General features: G+C 46.4%; 1 protein-coding gene across 1 annotated transcript in view; it reads right to left on the bottom strand.

Moving 5' to 3' along the window:
• Window positions 1–16,643, bottom strand: part of myo10 (myosin X) — a 457,994-nt gene that overhangs the window by 214,312 nt on the left and 227,039 nt on the right. The window contains exons 16-18 of the mRNA XM_059653796.1: window positions 11,665–11,733; window positions 11,406–11,488; window positions 9,154–9,262 (exon numbers count right to left, since the gene is read on the bottom strand). Of these exons, the coding sequence (XP_059509779.1) occupies window positions 9,154–9,262; window positions 11,406–11,488; window positions 11,665–11,733 (261 nt within the window). The remainder of the gene's footprint in view (window positions 1–9,153; window positions 9,263–11,405; window positions 11,489–11,664; window positions 11,734–16,643) is intronic.

Below are 16,643 nucleotides of genomic sequence, written 5' to 3'. Positions count from 1 at the left end.
TTGGTCAGGCAGAATAGTCTACCTTTGGATTCCCCATGCTTGTTTCTTAGCATACCTACCTAGTTTGCATCTCCCATTTGAAATTCTCCATTCTCGGTCTCAGTTTAAAGCTGACTGTTCAGTTTCAGATGTCATATACCCTCTATTTTGGTTCTTCATATGCTTAATCTTCTGTTCCAAGGAACCCTGGTTTTGTTCTCTACTTTGACCTTAAGAAATTACAAACCTCTACCTGAAACATCAACTTTGTAAAGATTACCACTACAGGTTTTCCTGTCAGTTTCTGGCTCCATTTTATTGTAGCCAGATCTTGCTTAAGCCAGGTTAGATGCCCTCTCATAAATATGGATTAGGTCATATGGAGAAGATAAAGATTCAAAAGTCTTTTCAACTGTGCAAATAGTTTATCTTTGAAATGTAACTAGATGTTGTCTTGCCTTGTGTTACTTCATTCGGTTTTTAGAGGGATTGAAAGGGTATACTTTCCTAAACCACTAAAATTAAAACTGAGAATACAAGGATCCCAATAGAGTCAACTTCTTTTGCTCTGACCATGCATTTCGAGGTGCGTTAACATGCTCTCTTAAAACTGTTTCAGATGAAGTGGAAGAAAGGCTGGATGATGGAACACCTTTTTTGAGTGCGAGCAGCAGCGGAGGCAAGACGGACCCGGAAGACTGCAGCTAAGGTAAAGCAGTTTATTTTTAAAATTACTTACCGGTAGCGGGCAGCGGTGTTTTTTTTTTCCCTCTTTCAGAGAAGGAGCGGGAGCATCAGAGGAAGTGACGAGGACCAGAGGGGCAGCCGGGAAGGAAAGCAGTGAGTATAAATACTCACCCTTCGACACCAACGGCCTTTTTGAGTGCGAGCAGCAGCGGAGGCAAGACGGACCCGGAAGACTGCAGCTAAGGTAAAGCAGTTTATTTTTAAAATTACTTACCGGTAGCGGGCAGCGGTGTTTTTTTTTTCCCTCTTTCAGAGAAGGAGCGGGAGCATCAGAGGAAGTGACGAGGACCAGAGGGGCAGCCGGGAAGGAAAGCAGTGAGTATAAATACTCACCCTTCGACACCAACGGCCTTTTTGAGTGCGAGCAGCAGCGGAGGCAAGACGGACCCGGAAGACTGCAGCTAAGGTAAAGCAGTTTATTTTTAAAATTACTTACCGGTAGCGGGCAGCGGTGTTTTTTTTTCCCTCTTTCAGAGAAGGAGCGGGAGCATCAGAGGAAGTGACGAGGACCAGAGGGGCAGCCGGGAAGGAAAGCAGTGAGTATAAATACTCACCCTTCGACACCAACGGCCTTTTTGAGTGCGAGCAGCAGCGGAGGCAAGACGGACCCGGAAGACTGCAGCTAAGGTAAAGCAGTTTATTTTTAAAATTACTTACCGGTAGCGGGCAGCGGTGTTTTTTTTTCCCTCTTTCAGAGAAGGAGCGGGAGCATCAGAGGAAGTGACGAGGACCAGAGGGGCAGCCGGGAAGGAAAGCAGTGAGTATAAATACTCACCCTTCGACACCAACGGCCTTTTTGAGTGCGAGCAGCAGCGGAGGCAAGACGGACCCGGAAGACTGCAGCTAAGGTAAAGCAGTTTATTTTTAAAATTACTTACCGGTAGCGGGCAGCGGTGTTTTTTTTTCCCTCTTTCAGAGAAGGAGCGGGAGCATCAGAGGAAGTGACGAGGACCAGAGGGGCAGCCGGGAAGGAAAGCAGTGAGTATAAATACTCACCCTTCGACACCAACGGCCTTTTTGAGTGCGAGCAGCAGCGGAGGCAAGACGGACCCGGAAGACTGCAGCTAAGGTAAAGCAGTTTATTTTTAAAATTACTTACCGGTAGCGGGCAGCGGTGTTTTTTTTTTCCCTCTTTCAGAGAAGGAGCGGGAGCATCAGAGGAAGTGACGAGGACCAGAGGGGCAGCCGGGAAGGAAAGCAGTGAGTATAAATACTCACCCTTCGACACCAACGGCCTTTTTGAGTGCGAGCAGCAGCGGAGGCAAGACGGACCCGGAAGACTGCAGCTAAGGTAAAGCAGTTTATTTTTAAAATTACTTACCGGTAGCGGGCAGCGGTGTTTTTTTTTCCTCTTTCAGAGAAGGAGCGGGAGCATCAGAGGAAGTGACGAGGACCAGAGGGGCAGCCGGGAAGGAAAGCAGTGAGTATAAATACTCACCCTTCGACACCAACGGCCTTTTTGAGTGCGAGCAGCAGCGGAGGCAAGACGGACCCGGAAGACTGCAGCTAAGGTAAAGCAGTTTATTTTTAAAATTACTTACCGGTAGCGGGCAGCGGTGTTTTTTTTTCCCTCTTTCAGAGAAGGAGCGGGAGCATCAGAGGAAGTGACGAGGACCAGAGGGGCAGCCGGGAAGGAAAGCAGTGAGTATAAATACTCACCCTTCGACACCAACGGCCTTTTTGAGTGCGAGCAGCAGCGGAGGCAAGACGGACCCGGAAGACTGCAGCTAAGGTAAAGCAGTTTATTTTTAAAATTACTTACCGGTAGCGGGCAGCGGTGTTTTTTTTTCCCTCTTTCAGAGAAGGAGCGGGAGCATCAGAGGAAGTGACGAGGACCAGAGGGGCAGCCGGGAAGGAAAGCAGTGAGTATAAATACTCACCCTTCGACACCAACGGCCTTTTTGAGTGCGAGCAGCAGCGGAGGCAAGACGGACCCGGAAGACTGCAGCTAAGGTAAAGCAGTTTATTTTTAAAATTACTTACCGGTAGCGGGCAGCGGTGTTTTTTTTTTCCCTCTTTCAGAGAAGGAGCGGGAGCATCAGAGGAAGTGACGAGGACCAGAGGGGCAGCCGGGAAGGAAAGCAGTGAGTATAAATACTCACCCTTCGACACCAACGGCCTTTTTGAGTGCGAGCAGCAGCGGAGGCAAGACGGACCCGGAAGACTGCAGCTAAGGTAAAGCAGTTTATTTTTAAAATTACTTACCGGTAGCGGGCAGCGGTGTTTTTTTTTTCCCTCTTTCAGAGAAGGAGCGGGAGCATCAGAGGAAGTGACGAGGACCAGAGGGGCAGCCGGGAAGGAAAGCAGTGACCATATATATCAGCAAGGCGGCTTAACCCGAGACTCTACAACTGTAGTGTCTCCCACCCGCCCTCCTCCTCTAACCTAGTTAATAAGGTAAGGTTCATTCTAAACTTTCTCTATTGAACATAAGTTTGTTATTATTACTTGAAGTAAGCTTTCTGCTTTAGTATTGAGTGGGTGTTCAGATAAGTCGGGTATGGATGCTAGGGCAGTTGCTTGCTCCTCCTGCAAAATGTGGCAGTTGGGAGATGTGGCACACGTCTCCGCTGGCTACATCTGCGGGAAGTGCACCCAGCTACAGCTCCTTGAAAACCGTGTTAGGGAAATGGAGCTGGAGCTGGATGAACTACGGATCATTCGGGAGGCAGAGGGGGTAATTGAGAGGAGTTATCGGGAGTTGGTCACTCCTAAGGCTCAGGACGAGGATAGATGGGTTACAGTTAGGGGGAGGAAAGGGGACAGACGGACAGTGCAGAGATCCCCTGTGGGCATTCCCCTCAGCAATAAGTATACCGTTTTGGATACTGCTGGGGGGGTTGACCTACCAGAGGAAAGCCATAGTAGTCAGTTCTCTGGCACTGAGCCTGACACTGTGGCAAAGAAGGGAAGGGGGCAGAATAGAAAAGTACTCGTGGTAGGGGACTCGATAGTTAGGGGAATCGACAGGAGATTTTGTGGGCAAGATCGGGATTCCCGGAAGGTATGTTGCCTCCCTGGTGCCAGGGTCCGGGACGTCTCCGATCGGGTGTATAAAGTTCTGAAAGGGGAGGGTGAACAGCCAGAAATCGTGTTACATATTGGCACAAATGATATAGCCAGAAATAGGTTTGAGGATATAAAAAGTGATTTCAGGGAGTTAGGATGGAAGCTGCAGAGCAGGACGAACAGAGTAGTGTTCTCTGGTTTACTACCGGTGCCACGAGATAGCGAGGTGAGGAACAGGGAGCGGGCGCAGCTGAACACGTGGCTACGCAGCTGGTGTAGGAGGGAGGGTTTCAGATATGTTGATAATTGGGATGCCTTCTGGGGAAGGTGGGACCTGTACAAGAAGGACGGGTTGCATCTGAACTGGAAGGGGACCAATGTCCTGGGTGGAAGGTTTGCTCGAGTAGTTCGAGAGGGTTTAAACTAGTATGGCAGGGGGGTGGGAACCTGAGCTGTATACCAGAGGTGAGCGTTGATGCAGGTGAGGCAGTAGCAAGAGGTAGACCAGCTAGTGGGAAGGATTTTCCTGGGAAGGAACCAAGGGATCGGTTAAAGTGTGTTTGCTTTAATGCAAGGAGTATCAGGAATAAAAGTGATGAACTTAGAGCATGGATCAGTACCTGGTGCTATGATGTTGTGGCCATAACAGAGACATGGGTTTCTCATGGGCTGGAATGGTTGCTGGATATTCCAGGGTTTAGAACATTTAAAAAGAATAGGGAGGGGGGAAAAAGAGGAGGGGGTGTAGCACTACTAATCAGAGAGGGTATCACAGCTACAGAAGCTTCCATTGTCGAGGAAGATCTGCCTACTGAGTCAGTATGGGTGGAAATTAGGAGCAGCAAGGGAGTAGTCACCTCGTTAGGGGTTTACTACAGGCCCCCCAATAGCAGCAGGGAGATTGTAGAAAGCATAGGTCGACAGATTTTGGAAAAGTGTGGACGCAGTAGGGTTGTTGTAATGGGTGACTTTAACTTTCCTAATATTGATTGGAACCTCCTTCGAGCAGAAGATTTGAATGGAGCTGTTTTTGTAAGGTGTGTTCAGGAGGGTTTCCTAACGCAGTACGTTGACAGGCCGACGAGGGGAGAGGCCATTCTAGACTTGGTGCTCGGAAACGAGCCGGGGCAGGTATCAGATCTTGTGGTGGGAGAGCATTTTGGTGATAGTGACCATAACACTCTCTCATTCTACATAGCTATGGAGAAGGAGAGGATTAGGCAGAATGGGAGGATATTTAATTGGGGAAGAGGAAACTATGATGCGATTAGACACGAGTTAGGAAGCATGGACTGGGAGCAGTTTTTCCATGGTAAGGGAACTATAGACATGTGGAGATTGTTTAAGGAACAGTTGTTGGGAGTGATGAGTAAATATGTCCCTCTGAGACAGGCAAGACGGGGTAAGATAAAGGAACCTTGGATGACGAGAGCGGTGGAGCTTCTAGTGAAAAGGAAGAAGGTAGCTTACATAAGGTGGAGGAAGCTAGGGTCAAGTTCAGCTAGAGAGGATTACATGCAGGCAAGGAAGGAGCTCAAAAATGGTCTGAGGAGAGCCAGGAGGGGGCACGAGAAAGGCTTGGCAGAAGGAATCCGGGAAAACACAAAGGCATTTTACACTTACGTGAGGAATAAGAGAATGGTCAAAGAAAGAGTAGGGCCGATCAGGGATAGCATAGGGAACTTGTGTGTGGAGCCTGAGGAGGTAGGGGAAGCCCTAAATGAGTTTTTTGCTTCTGTCTTTACGAAAGAAACGACCTGTGTAGTGAATGAAACCTTTGAAGAGCAGGTGTGCATGCTGGAACGGATAGAGATAGAGGAAGCTGATGTACTGAAAATTTTGTCAAACATTAAGATTGACAAGTCGCCAGGCCCGGATCAGATTTGTCCTCGGCTGCTTTGGGAAGCGAGAAATGCAATTGCTTCGCCACTTGCGAAGATCTTTGCATCCTCGCTCTCCACTGGAGTCGTACCTGAGGACTGGAGAGAGGCAAATGTAATTCCTCTCTTCAAGAAAGGAAATAGGGAAATCCCCGGCAATTATAGACCGGTAAGTCTCACGTCTGTCGTCTGCAAGGTGTTAGAAAGGATTCTGAGGGATAAGATTTATGACCATCTGGAAGAGCATGGCTTGATCAAATACAGTCAACACGGCTTTGTGAGGGGTAGGTCATGCCTTACAAACCTTATCGAGTTTTTTGAGGATGTGACTAGTAAGGTTGATGAGGGTCAAGCTGTGGATGTGGTGTATATGGACTTCAGTAAGGCATTTGATAAGGTTCCCCATGGAAGGCTCATTCAGAAGGTCAGGAGGAATGGGATACAGGGGAACTTAGCTGCTTGGATACAGAATTGGCTGGCCAACAGAAGACAGCGAGTGGTAGTAGAAGGAAAATATTCTGCCTGGAAGTCAGTGGTGAGTGGGGTTCCACAGGGCTCTGTCCTTGGGCCTCTACTGTTTGTAATTTTTATTAATGACTTGGACGAGGGAATTGAAGGATGGGTCAGCAAGTTTGCAGACGACACAAAGGTCGGAGGTGTCGTTGACAGTGTAGAGGGCTGTTGTAGGCTGCAGCGGGACATTGACAGGATGCAGAGATGGGCTGAGAGGTGGCAGATGGAGTTCAACCTGGATAAATGCGAAGTGATGCATTTTGGAAGGTCGAATTTGAAAGCTGAGTACAGGATTAAGGATAGGATTCTTGGCAGCGTGGAGGAACAGAGGGATCTTGGTGTGCAGATACATAGATCCCTTAAAATGGCCACCCAAGTGGACAGGGTTGTTAAGAAAGCATATGGTGTTTTGGCTTTCATTAACAGGGGGATTGAGTTTAAGAGTCGTGAGATCTTGTTGCAGCTCTATAAAACTTTGGTTAGACCGCACTTGGAATACTGCGTCCAGTTCTGGGCGCCCTATTATAGGAAAGATGTGGATGCTTTGGAGAGGGTTCAGAGGAGGTTTACCAGGATGCTGCCTGGACTGGAGGGCTTATCTTATGAAGAGAGGTTGACTGAGCTCGGTCTCTTTTCATTGGAGAAAAGGAGGAGGAGAGGGGACCTAATTGAGGTATACAAGATAATGAGAGGCATAGATAGAGTCGATAGCCAGAGACTATTTCCCAGGGCAGAAATGGCTAGCACGAGGGGTCATAGTTTTAAGCTGGTTGGTGGAAAGTATAGAGGGGATGTCAGAGGCAGGTTCTTTACGCAGAGAGTTGTGAGAGCATGGAATGCGTTGCCGGCAGCAGTTGTGGAAGCAAGGTCATTGGGGTCATTTAAGAGACTGCTGGACATGCATATGGTCACAGAAATTTGAGGGTGCATCCATGAGGATCAATGGTCGGCACAACATTGTGGGCTGAAGGGCCTGTTCTGTGCTGTACTGTTCTATGTTCTATGTTCTATGTTCTAAGAATACAGTATTTCAGCTGCAATAGACAGAAAACTGATATTGTGTAAATCTCTGATGATCTATTTCTTCCTCGACTCATCTCCAGTATTAATTGATAACAAAGTGTAGAGCTGGATGAACACAGCAGGCCAAGCAGCATCTTAGGAGCACAAGAGCTGACGTTTCGGGCCTATATTGGGACTATCTCTAACATCTCACTCACCCTCCTAGACCTCTCTGTCTCCATCTCGGGCAACCACCCAGAAACCAACATCTATTTTAAGCCCACCGAATACCAAAGCTACCTAGAATACACCTCCTCCCACTCACCTTCCTGCAAAACTGCCATTCCTATTCCTAATTTCTTTGCCTCCGCCGCATCTGCTCCCAGGATGAGGCATTCCACTTCCATACATCTCAGATGTCCTCTTTTTTCAAGGACCGCAACTTCTACCCCCGCGCCCCTCCCCCCACTCCGCAGTGGTCGAGAACCCCCCCCCCCAGAACAGGTCTCCCGCATTTTCTGCAACTCATCTCTCATACCCCGTTCCCGCAATAACCACCAAAAGAGAATTCCCCTCGTCCTCACGTACCACCCCACCAACTCCGGATCCAATGCGTCATCCTCCAACACTTCTGCCATCTGCAATCCAACCCCACCACCAATGACATTTTTCCCTCCCCACCCTTGTCTGCTTTCTGGAGAGACCACTCTCTCCATGACTCCCTTGTCCGCTCCACACTCTCCTCCAATCCCACCACACCTGGCACTTTCCCCTGCAACTACAGGAAGTGCTACACCTGCCCCTACACCGCCTCCCTCACCCCCATCCCAGGCCCCAAGAAGCCTTTCCTCATCAAGCAGATGTTCACCTGCACATCTGCCAATGTGGTATACTGCATCCGCTGTACCCATTGTGGCCTCTTCTACATTGGCGAAACCAAGCGGAGGCTTGAGGACCGCTTTGCAGAACACTGACGCTCGGTTCGCAATAAACAATTGCGCCTCCCAGTCGCAAACCATTTCAACTCCCCCTCCCATTCCTTAGATAACATGTCCATCCTGGGCCTCCCACAGTGCCACAACTATGCCACCCAAAGGTTGCAGAAACAGAAACTCATATTCCGCTTGGGAACTCTACAGCCTAATGGTATCAATGTGGATTTCACAAGCTTCAAAATCTCCCCTCCCCCTACTGCATCCCAAAAACATGCCCAGCTCATCCCCACCTCCCTAACCTGTTCTTCCTCTCACCTATCCCCTCCTCCCACCTCAAGCTGCACCTCCATTTCCTTCCTACTGTCCTCATTCTGCCCCCTTGACCTGTCCGTCCTCCATCCCCGCCTCTTTAACTTGTCTGTCTCCTCTCCACCTACCTTCTCCTCTATCCAGCTTCGAGCCGTCTCCCCATCTCCCCCTATTTATTTCAGAACCCTCTCCCCCACCCCCTATCCTGATGAAGGGTCTAGGCCCGAAATGTCAGCTCTTGTGCTTCTAAGATGCTGCTTGGCCTGCTGTGTTCATCAGGCTCTAAGCTTTGTTATCTCGGATTCTCCAGATCTGCAGTTCCCATTATCTCTCTCCAGTATTAATTGAGTTTTGTTTGCATTATTCTTTTTTGGGATGTGGTTATCACTGTCAAAACTGGCAATTATTCATCTTCAACTGAATTTGAACTAAATGACTTTCTAGGTCATTTCAGAGAACAGTTAAGGGTCAACCACAGACTGGAGTCATGCTCGACCATGTGAGGATGGCAAATTCCACTCTCTAGAGGATCTAGATTGGTTTTTGTAATTGTGACAGTTTCATGGCCACACTCACTGCTTGCAGCTTTATAATTCTAAGTTATTAATTGAATTCAAATTCCACCACCTTGGGCCACCAGATTTCTAGTCTAGTGACATGATCACAGGCATGACAAGCTGGCATTAATAACTGTCAATGATTCATAAGAACAACACCAACTCTATTATTGAAAACAAGTTATAAAACACTAGCAATTCAAGCACTGAAATAATGCTGACCTTGAACTGAGAGCTTACAGTTGGCTTCTGATGTTTACTTCCAGATTTAAGTGCGTCTTCATTGATCCTGCTTGATGCATGCTCAAATAAGTCATAGATGAAGTCCAATCTGAAATAATGACAATGTCAATGTCTAGGAACAAATATACATTAATATGATTGAATAGGATAATCACTGCTATAATTACATTGTCCTCGATGGAAAGCCGATCCAGCTCACTGGAAGAGGTTCATAATTTTTTTCCCACTATTTGCTCATATCACATGGAATTCTATTGGAGAAAGTTTTGATCTAATTCAACCAGCAGCTTTGTCAACAGAATTTTTAATCAAATATAAACTTATATTGCATTATAAAAGTAAAAATGTCACAGGAGAAAAGTCTAGTCATCCTCTAATCAATGAAAAAAAAGTGCTGTATTGGGAGGTTAAAAACTTGAGTGGTTGCACAGAATAGTTGTAAAAGCAGTGCAAAAATCAATGCTACAATTGGCAATTTGGTGCAAGTTGAATCGTGCAAAATGGAAAGGAAATGCTGTTTTTATTTTACATTTAGGATATGGAGAGGTCTTAAGTCTGTTAGGGACAGCAAGTTAATTTTTTTGCCCAGTTCTTGGTGCAAGTGATATTAGATTAGATTCCCTGCAGTGTGGAAACAGGCCCTTCGAGCCAACAAGTCCACGCCACCCCTTGTAGCGTCCCACCCAGACCCCTCCCCCTATAACCCCCACACCCCTGAACACTATGGGCAAATTAGCATGGCCGATCCACCTAGCCTGCACATCTTTGGACTGTGGGAGGAAACTGGAGCACTCCGAGGAATCGCACGCAGACACGGGTAGAACGTGCAAACTGAGTTACCCGAGGCTGGAATCGAGCCCAGGTCCCTGGGGCTGTGAGGCTGCAGTGCTAACCACTGAACCACCATGCTGCCCCAAAGTCTTGTAACAAACTAAAAATTAGATATAAATAATTTGGGATAGGAAGGGTCAAAAGAGATGCTATGTCTCACTTCCCCAGTATGTGAAAAATGTGCATGGATTAAATTATCTGGCGTTTCAAGCATCCTACGAAAACCTGTGCCAGGCCCCTTTGCAGCCAAGGTACCTCTCTGCTTTTCATTGCCGTTGTCCTTTTCATAGAGTCCCTACAGTGTGGAAATAGGCCCTTCGGCCCAACAAGTCCACACCAAACCTCAGTGCATCCCACCCAGATCCGTTCGCCCTATAACCCACTTAAGCTACATATCCTGAACACTACGGGCAATTTAGCATGGCCAATCCACCTAACCTGCGCATCTCTGGACTGTGGGAGGAAACCCACGCAGACATGGGGAGAATGTACAAACTCCACACAGACATCCAAGGCCAGGATCGAAGCTGGGTCCCCAGTGCTGTGAGGCATCAGTGCTAACCACTCAGCCACCATATTGCCAACTTCTCCTATATCCCAATGTTGCCAGGAGGGTTCTGACTCTCTATGCTGGCCAATTGTGTACAGAGCAGTTGTCCCCTAATCTGTTGCGCACTGAATACCATTCTTGCGCCACTGGCCGAGTGCCTCTCTCAATCATGCACATTCTTATAAGCCTACTTCATCAATGAAGAGCTCCCCACAATTTTCAGCTCCGTTAATCTAGTCTTCTTCTGACTCAGTGCAATAACGTGCCTGCTTCTCCCTCCATATCCGACCTGTCCAGGCTCCCAAAATCTCAAAACTGGCAATGAACTAAAACTTATATGTGCAGTATTTTATGAGTGATTATGATTTGGAATGCATTGCCTGAAAGACTGACGAACGATCATTCAATTGGAGCTTTCAAGAAGAAATAGCACAATACCAGCAATGTAAACAATCGTTGAAGTCCAGGGCTATCGCGGATTACTCTTGCACAGACTGGACAGACCAAATGGCCTCCTGTGCTGCAATGCATCTTAGTGTATCTGATATAGAATGCAGATGAAACTGTTCTTTAGTAACTCTCTCACTGTGGTTCAGTTCAGCCAAGCATTAAAATTATTTTAGAATGTAGCTACAATTAGGGCAACTTCTAGTAATGCAAAATGAGCGAAGAAAAAATGCCCTAGATGAGGTTCAGTTTATTTTTAATTGTTTTCTCTCCATGTACCCGACTCTGCTCCATGACCACTTCACCAAAGTCATCCGATTATAGTTCTGCTTATTCTCTCTCTCTCCTTCTACCTCAAAAAGAAAATGAACTCTATAAACTACACTTGATTCTAAGTCAGTACCTGCTCTCACATAACAAGTTTAGCACATCACGTCGGAATGTATCTCTGTTCTTCTCTAGAATTCCCTTTACGTGGTATAAAACCTTAGGATAGAAAAAAACATCTGTTTATAATTATATGATAAAATGAAAATTAATTAAACAAAGCTATTAAGGGCAATATGAAACTTCTCTCAGTCAATTATTAGTAATCACATTAAAATGCTATTGAAAAAAAACTGAAAATGAGATTAGATGAGAGAAAACATAAATATATATACCTCACCAGCAAAGTGCTTCACTCCAAAATAATGGTCAATGACTCTAGGTTTCACATAAAAAGGATTTTTCTGGAAAAAAATAGCAATATAATTAAGTCACCCATGAAAAAGTCAGAGTGGGGAACACACGGCAGCTTAAGATCCTAAAGGCAGATAAAGCGAATGAGAAATTACCAGGAAGTCCAAGAGGAACGGCAGGAATCCCCAAAGTACTGTTTATAATTTTTTTTAAAACAATTCATTTGTGGGATGTGGCTGTTGTTGGCTGGCCAGCATTTGTTGCCCATTCTAGTTATCCTTAAGAAGGTGGTCATGAACTGACTTCCTGAACTGCTGCAGTCCACTTGCTGTGGGTTGACCCACAATGCCGTTAGGGAGGGAATTCTAGGATTTTGACCTGGCGACAATGAAGAAACAGTGACATATTTCCAAGTCAGGATGGTGAAGGGGTTGGAGGGGAACTTGAAGGTGGTGGTGTTCCCATGTATTTGCTGCCCTTGTCCTTCAAGATGGAAGTGGTTCGAAGTTTTGAAGATGCTGTCTGAGGATCTTTGGTGAATTTCTTGTAAATAGTACACACTGCTTCTACTGAGTGTCTGTGGTGGAGCGAGTGGATGCACTCCCAATCAAGCGGACTGTTTTGCCCTGTAAGGTGTCAAGCTTCTTCAGTGTTAGTGGAACTGTATCCAACCAGGAAAGTGGGGAGTATCCCAGCACACTCCAGACTTGTGTCTTGTAGGTGGTGGACAAGCTTTAGGGAATCAGGAAGTGAGTTATTCACTGCAGTATTCCTAGCTCTGACCTGCCCCTGTAGCCACTGTGTTTATGTGGCAAGTTCAGGTGATTTTTCTGGTCAAGCGTAACCCCCCAGGATGTTTATAGTAGGGGATTCAGTGATGGTAACATCATTGAATGTTATGGGGCAGTGGTTACATTGTCTCTTGTTGGTAATAGTCTGGAGGTGGCACAGTGGCTTGGTGGTTAGATTCCAGCCTCAGGCGACCATGTGGAGTTTGTACATTCTCCCCGTGCTTATGTAGTTTTCCTCCCACAGTCCAAAGATCTGTGGATTAGGTGGATTGGCTAAGATAAATTACGCGTAGTGTTCAGGGATGTGTAGGTTACTGTGGTTGGTTCACTACCAAGCTGGTTTGTTAGTTCACAGACATTTCATTACCCTGCTGGGTAACATCAGTGCAGCCTCCAACAAAGTGCTGTTGTATTATCCCACCTGGTTTTTAAACTCTGAGATCTGTTGGATTTGATTACCTCATTTCCGGTTTCCCTTTGGAGTGGTGTATATATAGGGTCTGGTTCTAGTTTATTGATGGCCTTTTTGGTGGAGAACCAGGCCTCTAGGAACTCCCGTGCTTGTCTCCGTGTGGCCTGTCCTAGGATCCTGGTTTTGTCCCAATCAAACTGGAGGCGAGATGAGCCAGTACTGGTCATGTCTTTTTGTTGCTAGTTGGTGTTCATGCACTCTTATGGCCAATTTTCTTCCTGTCTGCCAATGTAATGTATGTCGCAGTCCTTGCATGGAATTTTGTATATTACATTGGTTCTGTCCATTGTGGGTAAGAAGTCTTTGGGTCGAGTTTGTCCTAGTTGCATGGTTCTCTACCAAGAAGTTCATCAGCAAACACATACAACTAGACCCTATATATACACCTCTGCGAAGGAAAACCAAAAATGAGGTAATCAAATCTAACAGACGCCAGAGTTTAAATACCAGATGGGAAAACACACAGTACTTCAGCAGAGGCCGCACTGATGTTGTTATCCAACAGGGTAATGAAATGTCTGCAAACTAACAAACCAGCTTGGTGAGCAAACCAACCACAGCATTCACAACCCAAGCTACAGATCTACTCAAGAGCCTTAGATGTGTAGGTTAGGTGGATTAGCCAGGGGAAATGCAGGGTTATAGGGACTGGGTAGGGATTGAGTCTTGGTAGGTAGCACTTCAGAGAGTCAGTGCGGATCTGATAGGCCAAATGGCCCACTTCCACACTGTAGGAATTCTATGATAGTCATAGCCTGACATTTGTGTGGAGCAAATGTTATGGCCCCCTTGTCAGATCAAGCCTGGACATTGCCCGCACTTTGCTGCACTCGAACAAGGGCTGCTTCAGTATCTGCCTAATCACAAACAGTGCTGAACACTGCAATCGTTGGTGAACATCTCCTCTTCTGACTTTATAGAACATAGAACATAGAACATAGAACAGTACAGCACAGAACAGGCCCTTCAGCCCACAATGTTGTGCCGACCATTGATCCTCATGGATGCACCCTCAAATTTCTGTGACCATATGCATGTCCAGCAGTCTCTTAAATGACCCCAATGACCTTGCTTCCACAACTGCTGCTGGCAACGCATTCCATGCTCTCACAACTCTCTGCGTAAAGAACCTGCCTCTGACATCCCCTCTATACTTTCCACCAACCAGCTTAAAACTATGACCCCTCGTGCTAGCCATTTCTGCCCTGGGAAATAGTCTCTGGCTATCGACTCTATCTATGCCTCTCATTATCTTGTATACCTCAATTAGGTCCCCTCTCCTCCTCCTTTTCTCCAATGAAAAGAGACCGAGCTCAGTCAACCTCTCTTCATAAGATAAGCCCTCCAGTCCAGGCAGCATCCTGGTAAACCTCCTCTGAACCCTCTCCAAAGCATCCACATCTTTCCTATAATAGGGCGCCCAGAACTGGACGCAGTATTCCAAGTGCGGTCTAACCAAAGTTTTATAGAGCTGCAACAAGATCTCACGACTCTTAAACTCAATCCCCCTGTTAATGAAAGCCAAAACACCATATGCTTTCTTAACAACCCTGTCCACTTGGGTGGCCATTTTAAGGGATCTATGTATCTGCACACCAAGATCCCTCTGTTCCTCCACGCTGCCAAGAATCCTATCCTTAATCCTGTACTCAGCTTTCAAATTCGACCTTCCAAAATGCATCACCTCGCATTTATCCAGGTTGAACTCCATCTGCCACCTCTCAGCCCATCTCTGCATCCTGTCAATGTCCCGCTGCAGCCTACAACAGCCCTCTACACTGTCAACGACACCTCCGACCTTTGTGTCGTCTGCAAACTTGCTGACCCATCCTTCAATTCCCTCGTCCAAGTCATTAATAAAAATTACAAACAGTAGAGGCCCAAGGACAGAGCCCTGTGGAACCCCACTCACCACTGACTTCCAGGCAGAATATTTTCCTTCTACTACCACTCGCTGTCTTCTGTTGGCCAGCCAATTCTGTATCCAAGCAGCTAAGTTCCCCTGTATCCCATTCCTCCTGACCTTCTGAATGAGCCTTCCATGGGGAACCTTATCAAATGCCTTACTGAAGTCCATATACACCACATCCACAGCTTGACCCTCATCAACCTTACTAGTCACATCCTCAAAAAACTCGATAAGGTTTGTAAGGCATGACGGAGGGAAGGTCATTCATGAAGCAACTGAAGATGGTTGGGCCATGGACACTACCCTGAAGAATTTCTGCAGAGAACTCCAACAGAAATAACGCTACCTCCAAAAAACCACTGCCATTTTTCTAGGTGGTAGGTATGACTCCAACAACAGAGAGTTTGCCCCCAACACCTACTGATTCTAGTTTTAGATCTAGGGCTTCAGAACCATCTGAGGAGGGGTCACCGGACCTAAACCGTTAACTCTGTTTTCTCCTCCACAGATGCTGCCAGACCTGCTGAGGATTTCCAGCACTGTATTTTTGTTCATGTTGGATGATGTTAGGATTGACGACACCACAGAATACCTGCTGGTCATTTGCATGGGGGAGGGTAAACTGCCTGAAGTTGTGATCGACATTGTACCAACAGTTTGTGTAGGAAGGAAGGTGTGATTCTGAAATCAGAATTTGGGGAACTAAGCACAATGTGCGTCAAATATGTGCAGAATATCTACAATAATCATCTCCAAAACACTCCCAGTGCCAAATATTTAAGCACGTACAGAAATAAAAGGAGAAGGGAGATAAATGAGAGCCTGCAAAGGTAGTGCGGGAGGGGTGTGTTTTAATTTTCTAGAATACTGGGAAAGTTTGTAGTTGTACAACACATAGATGGGTTGTGTCTGAGCAGAACAAGGACTGAGTTTGTTTTGCCAGGGCATTTGGGAGGACATAAACCATTTTGGTAAGAATGTGGGAGCCAAGGTGAGAGAAGAATACCAAGATTCACAAATAGAAAGTCAATTGTCAAAGGCAGAGTGTTGATTCCTGTGACAGGGTTACTGTGGGTATGAGATGTTTGGAAATGATAGGAAAGGTGGAAGGGTGGTAGAAATAGTAAGGGATAGCACTGCAAACAACAAAATGCTGGAGATCCAGCAGGACAGACAGCATCTATGGAGAGACAGCAAGCTAACATTGAGTCTAGATGCCTCTTCATCAGTGCTGAAGTGAAGTGTGGAGGGGACTGCATTTCTCCTATAGTTTTGGGAGGTGGGGATGAGGGGGTAGTGGGTGTAGGGTGCTGGTGAAGATGCACCCTTCACCCACTAACACCCCCACCCCGAAAAAGCTATAGAATAACTGCTGTCTCTTCCACACTTCACTTCAGCTCTGAAGAAGTCATCTAGACTCAACGATAGCTTGCTCTCTTTCCATGGGTGCTGCCTGACCTGCTGTGATCTCCAGTACTTGTTGTTTGCAGTACAGATTCCAGCATCTGCAGTAATTTGTTCCTACATTAAGGATAGCATTATCGTGTTGGAGAAAGAGGATAGCATGGAGGGTTCAAGGTCAGATTCAACCCGGCCAGAATAGCCAAGGAACAAAAAAAAAGGATGCAGTTACATTGTAATCTATTACTACCAACTTATGGGATAGATGCAGGTGAACAAATACTCAGGAAAACAAAGACACATCAACTTTAATACAGTGTTATAACTGGGGCCTTCACCCAAACATAGTCTGGGACAGTGAAAGCTTTACAGGCAGAGAGAGCTTGC

Source organism: Stegostoma tigrinum, chromosome 2, assembly GCF_030684315.1.
Source record: "Stegostoma tigrinum isolate sSteTig4 chromosome 2, sSteTig4.hap1, whole genome shotgun sequence".
NCBI lineage: Eukaryota > Metazoa > Chordata > Chondrichthyes > Orectolobiformes > Stegostomatidae > Stegostoma > Stegostoma tigrinum.
This window is presented reverse-complemented; position numbering and strand designations above follow the sequence as displayed.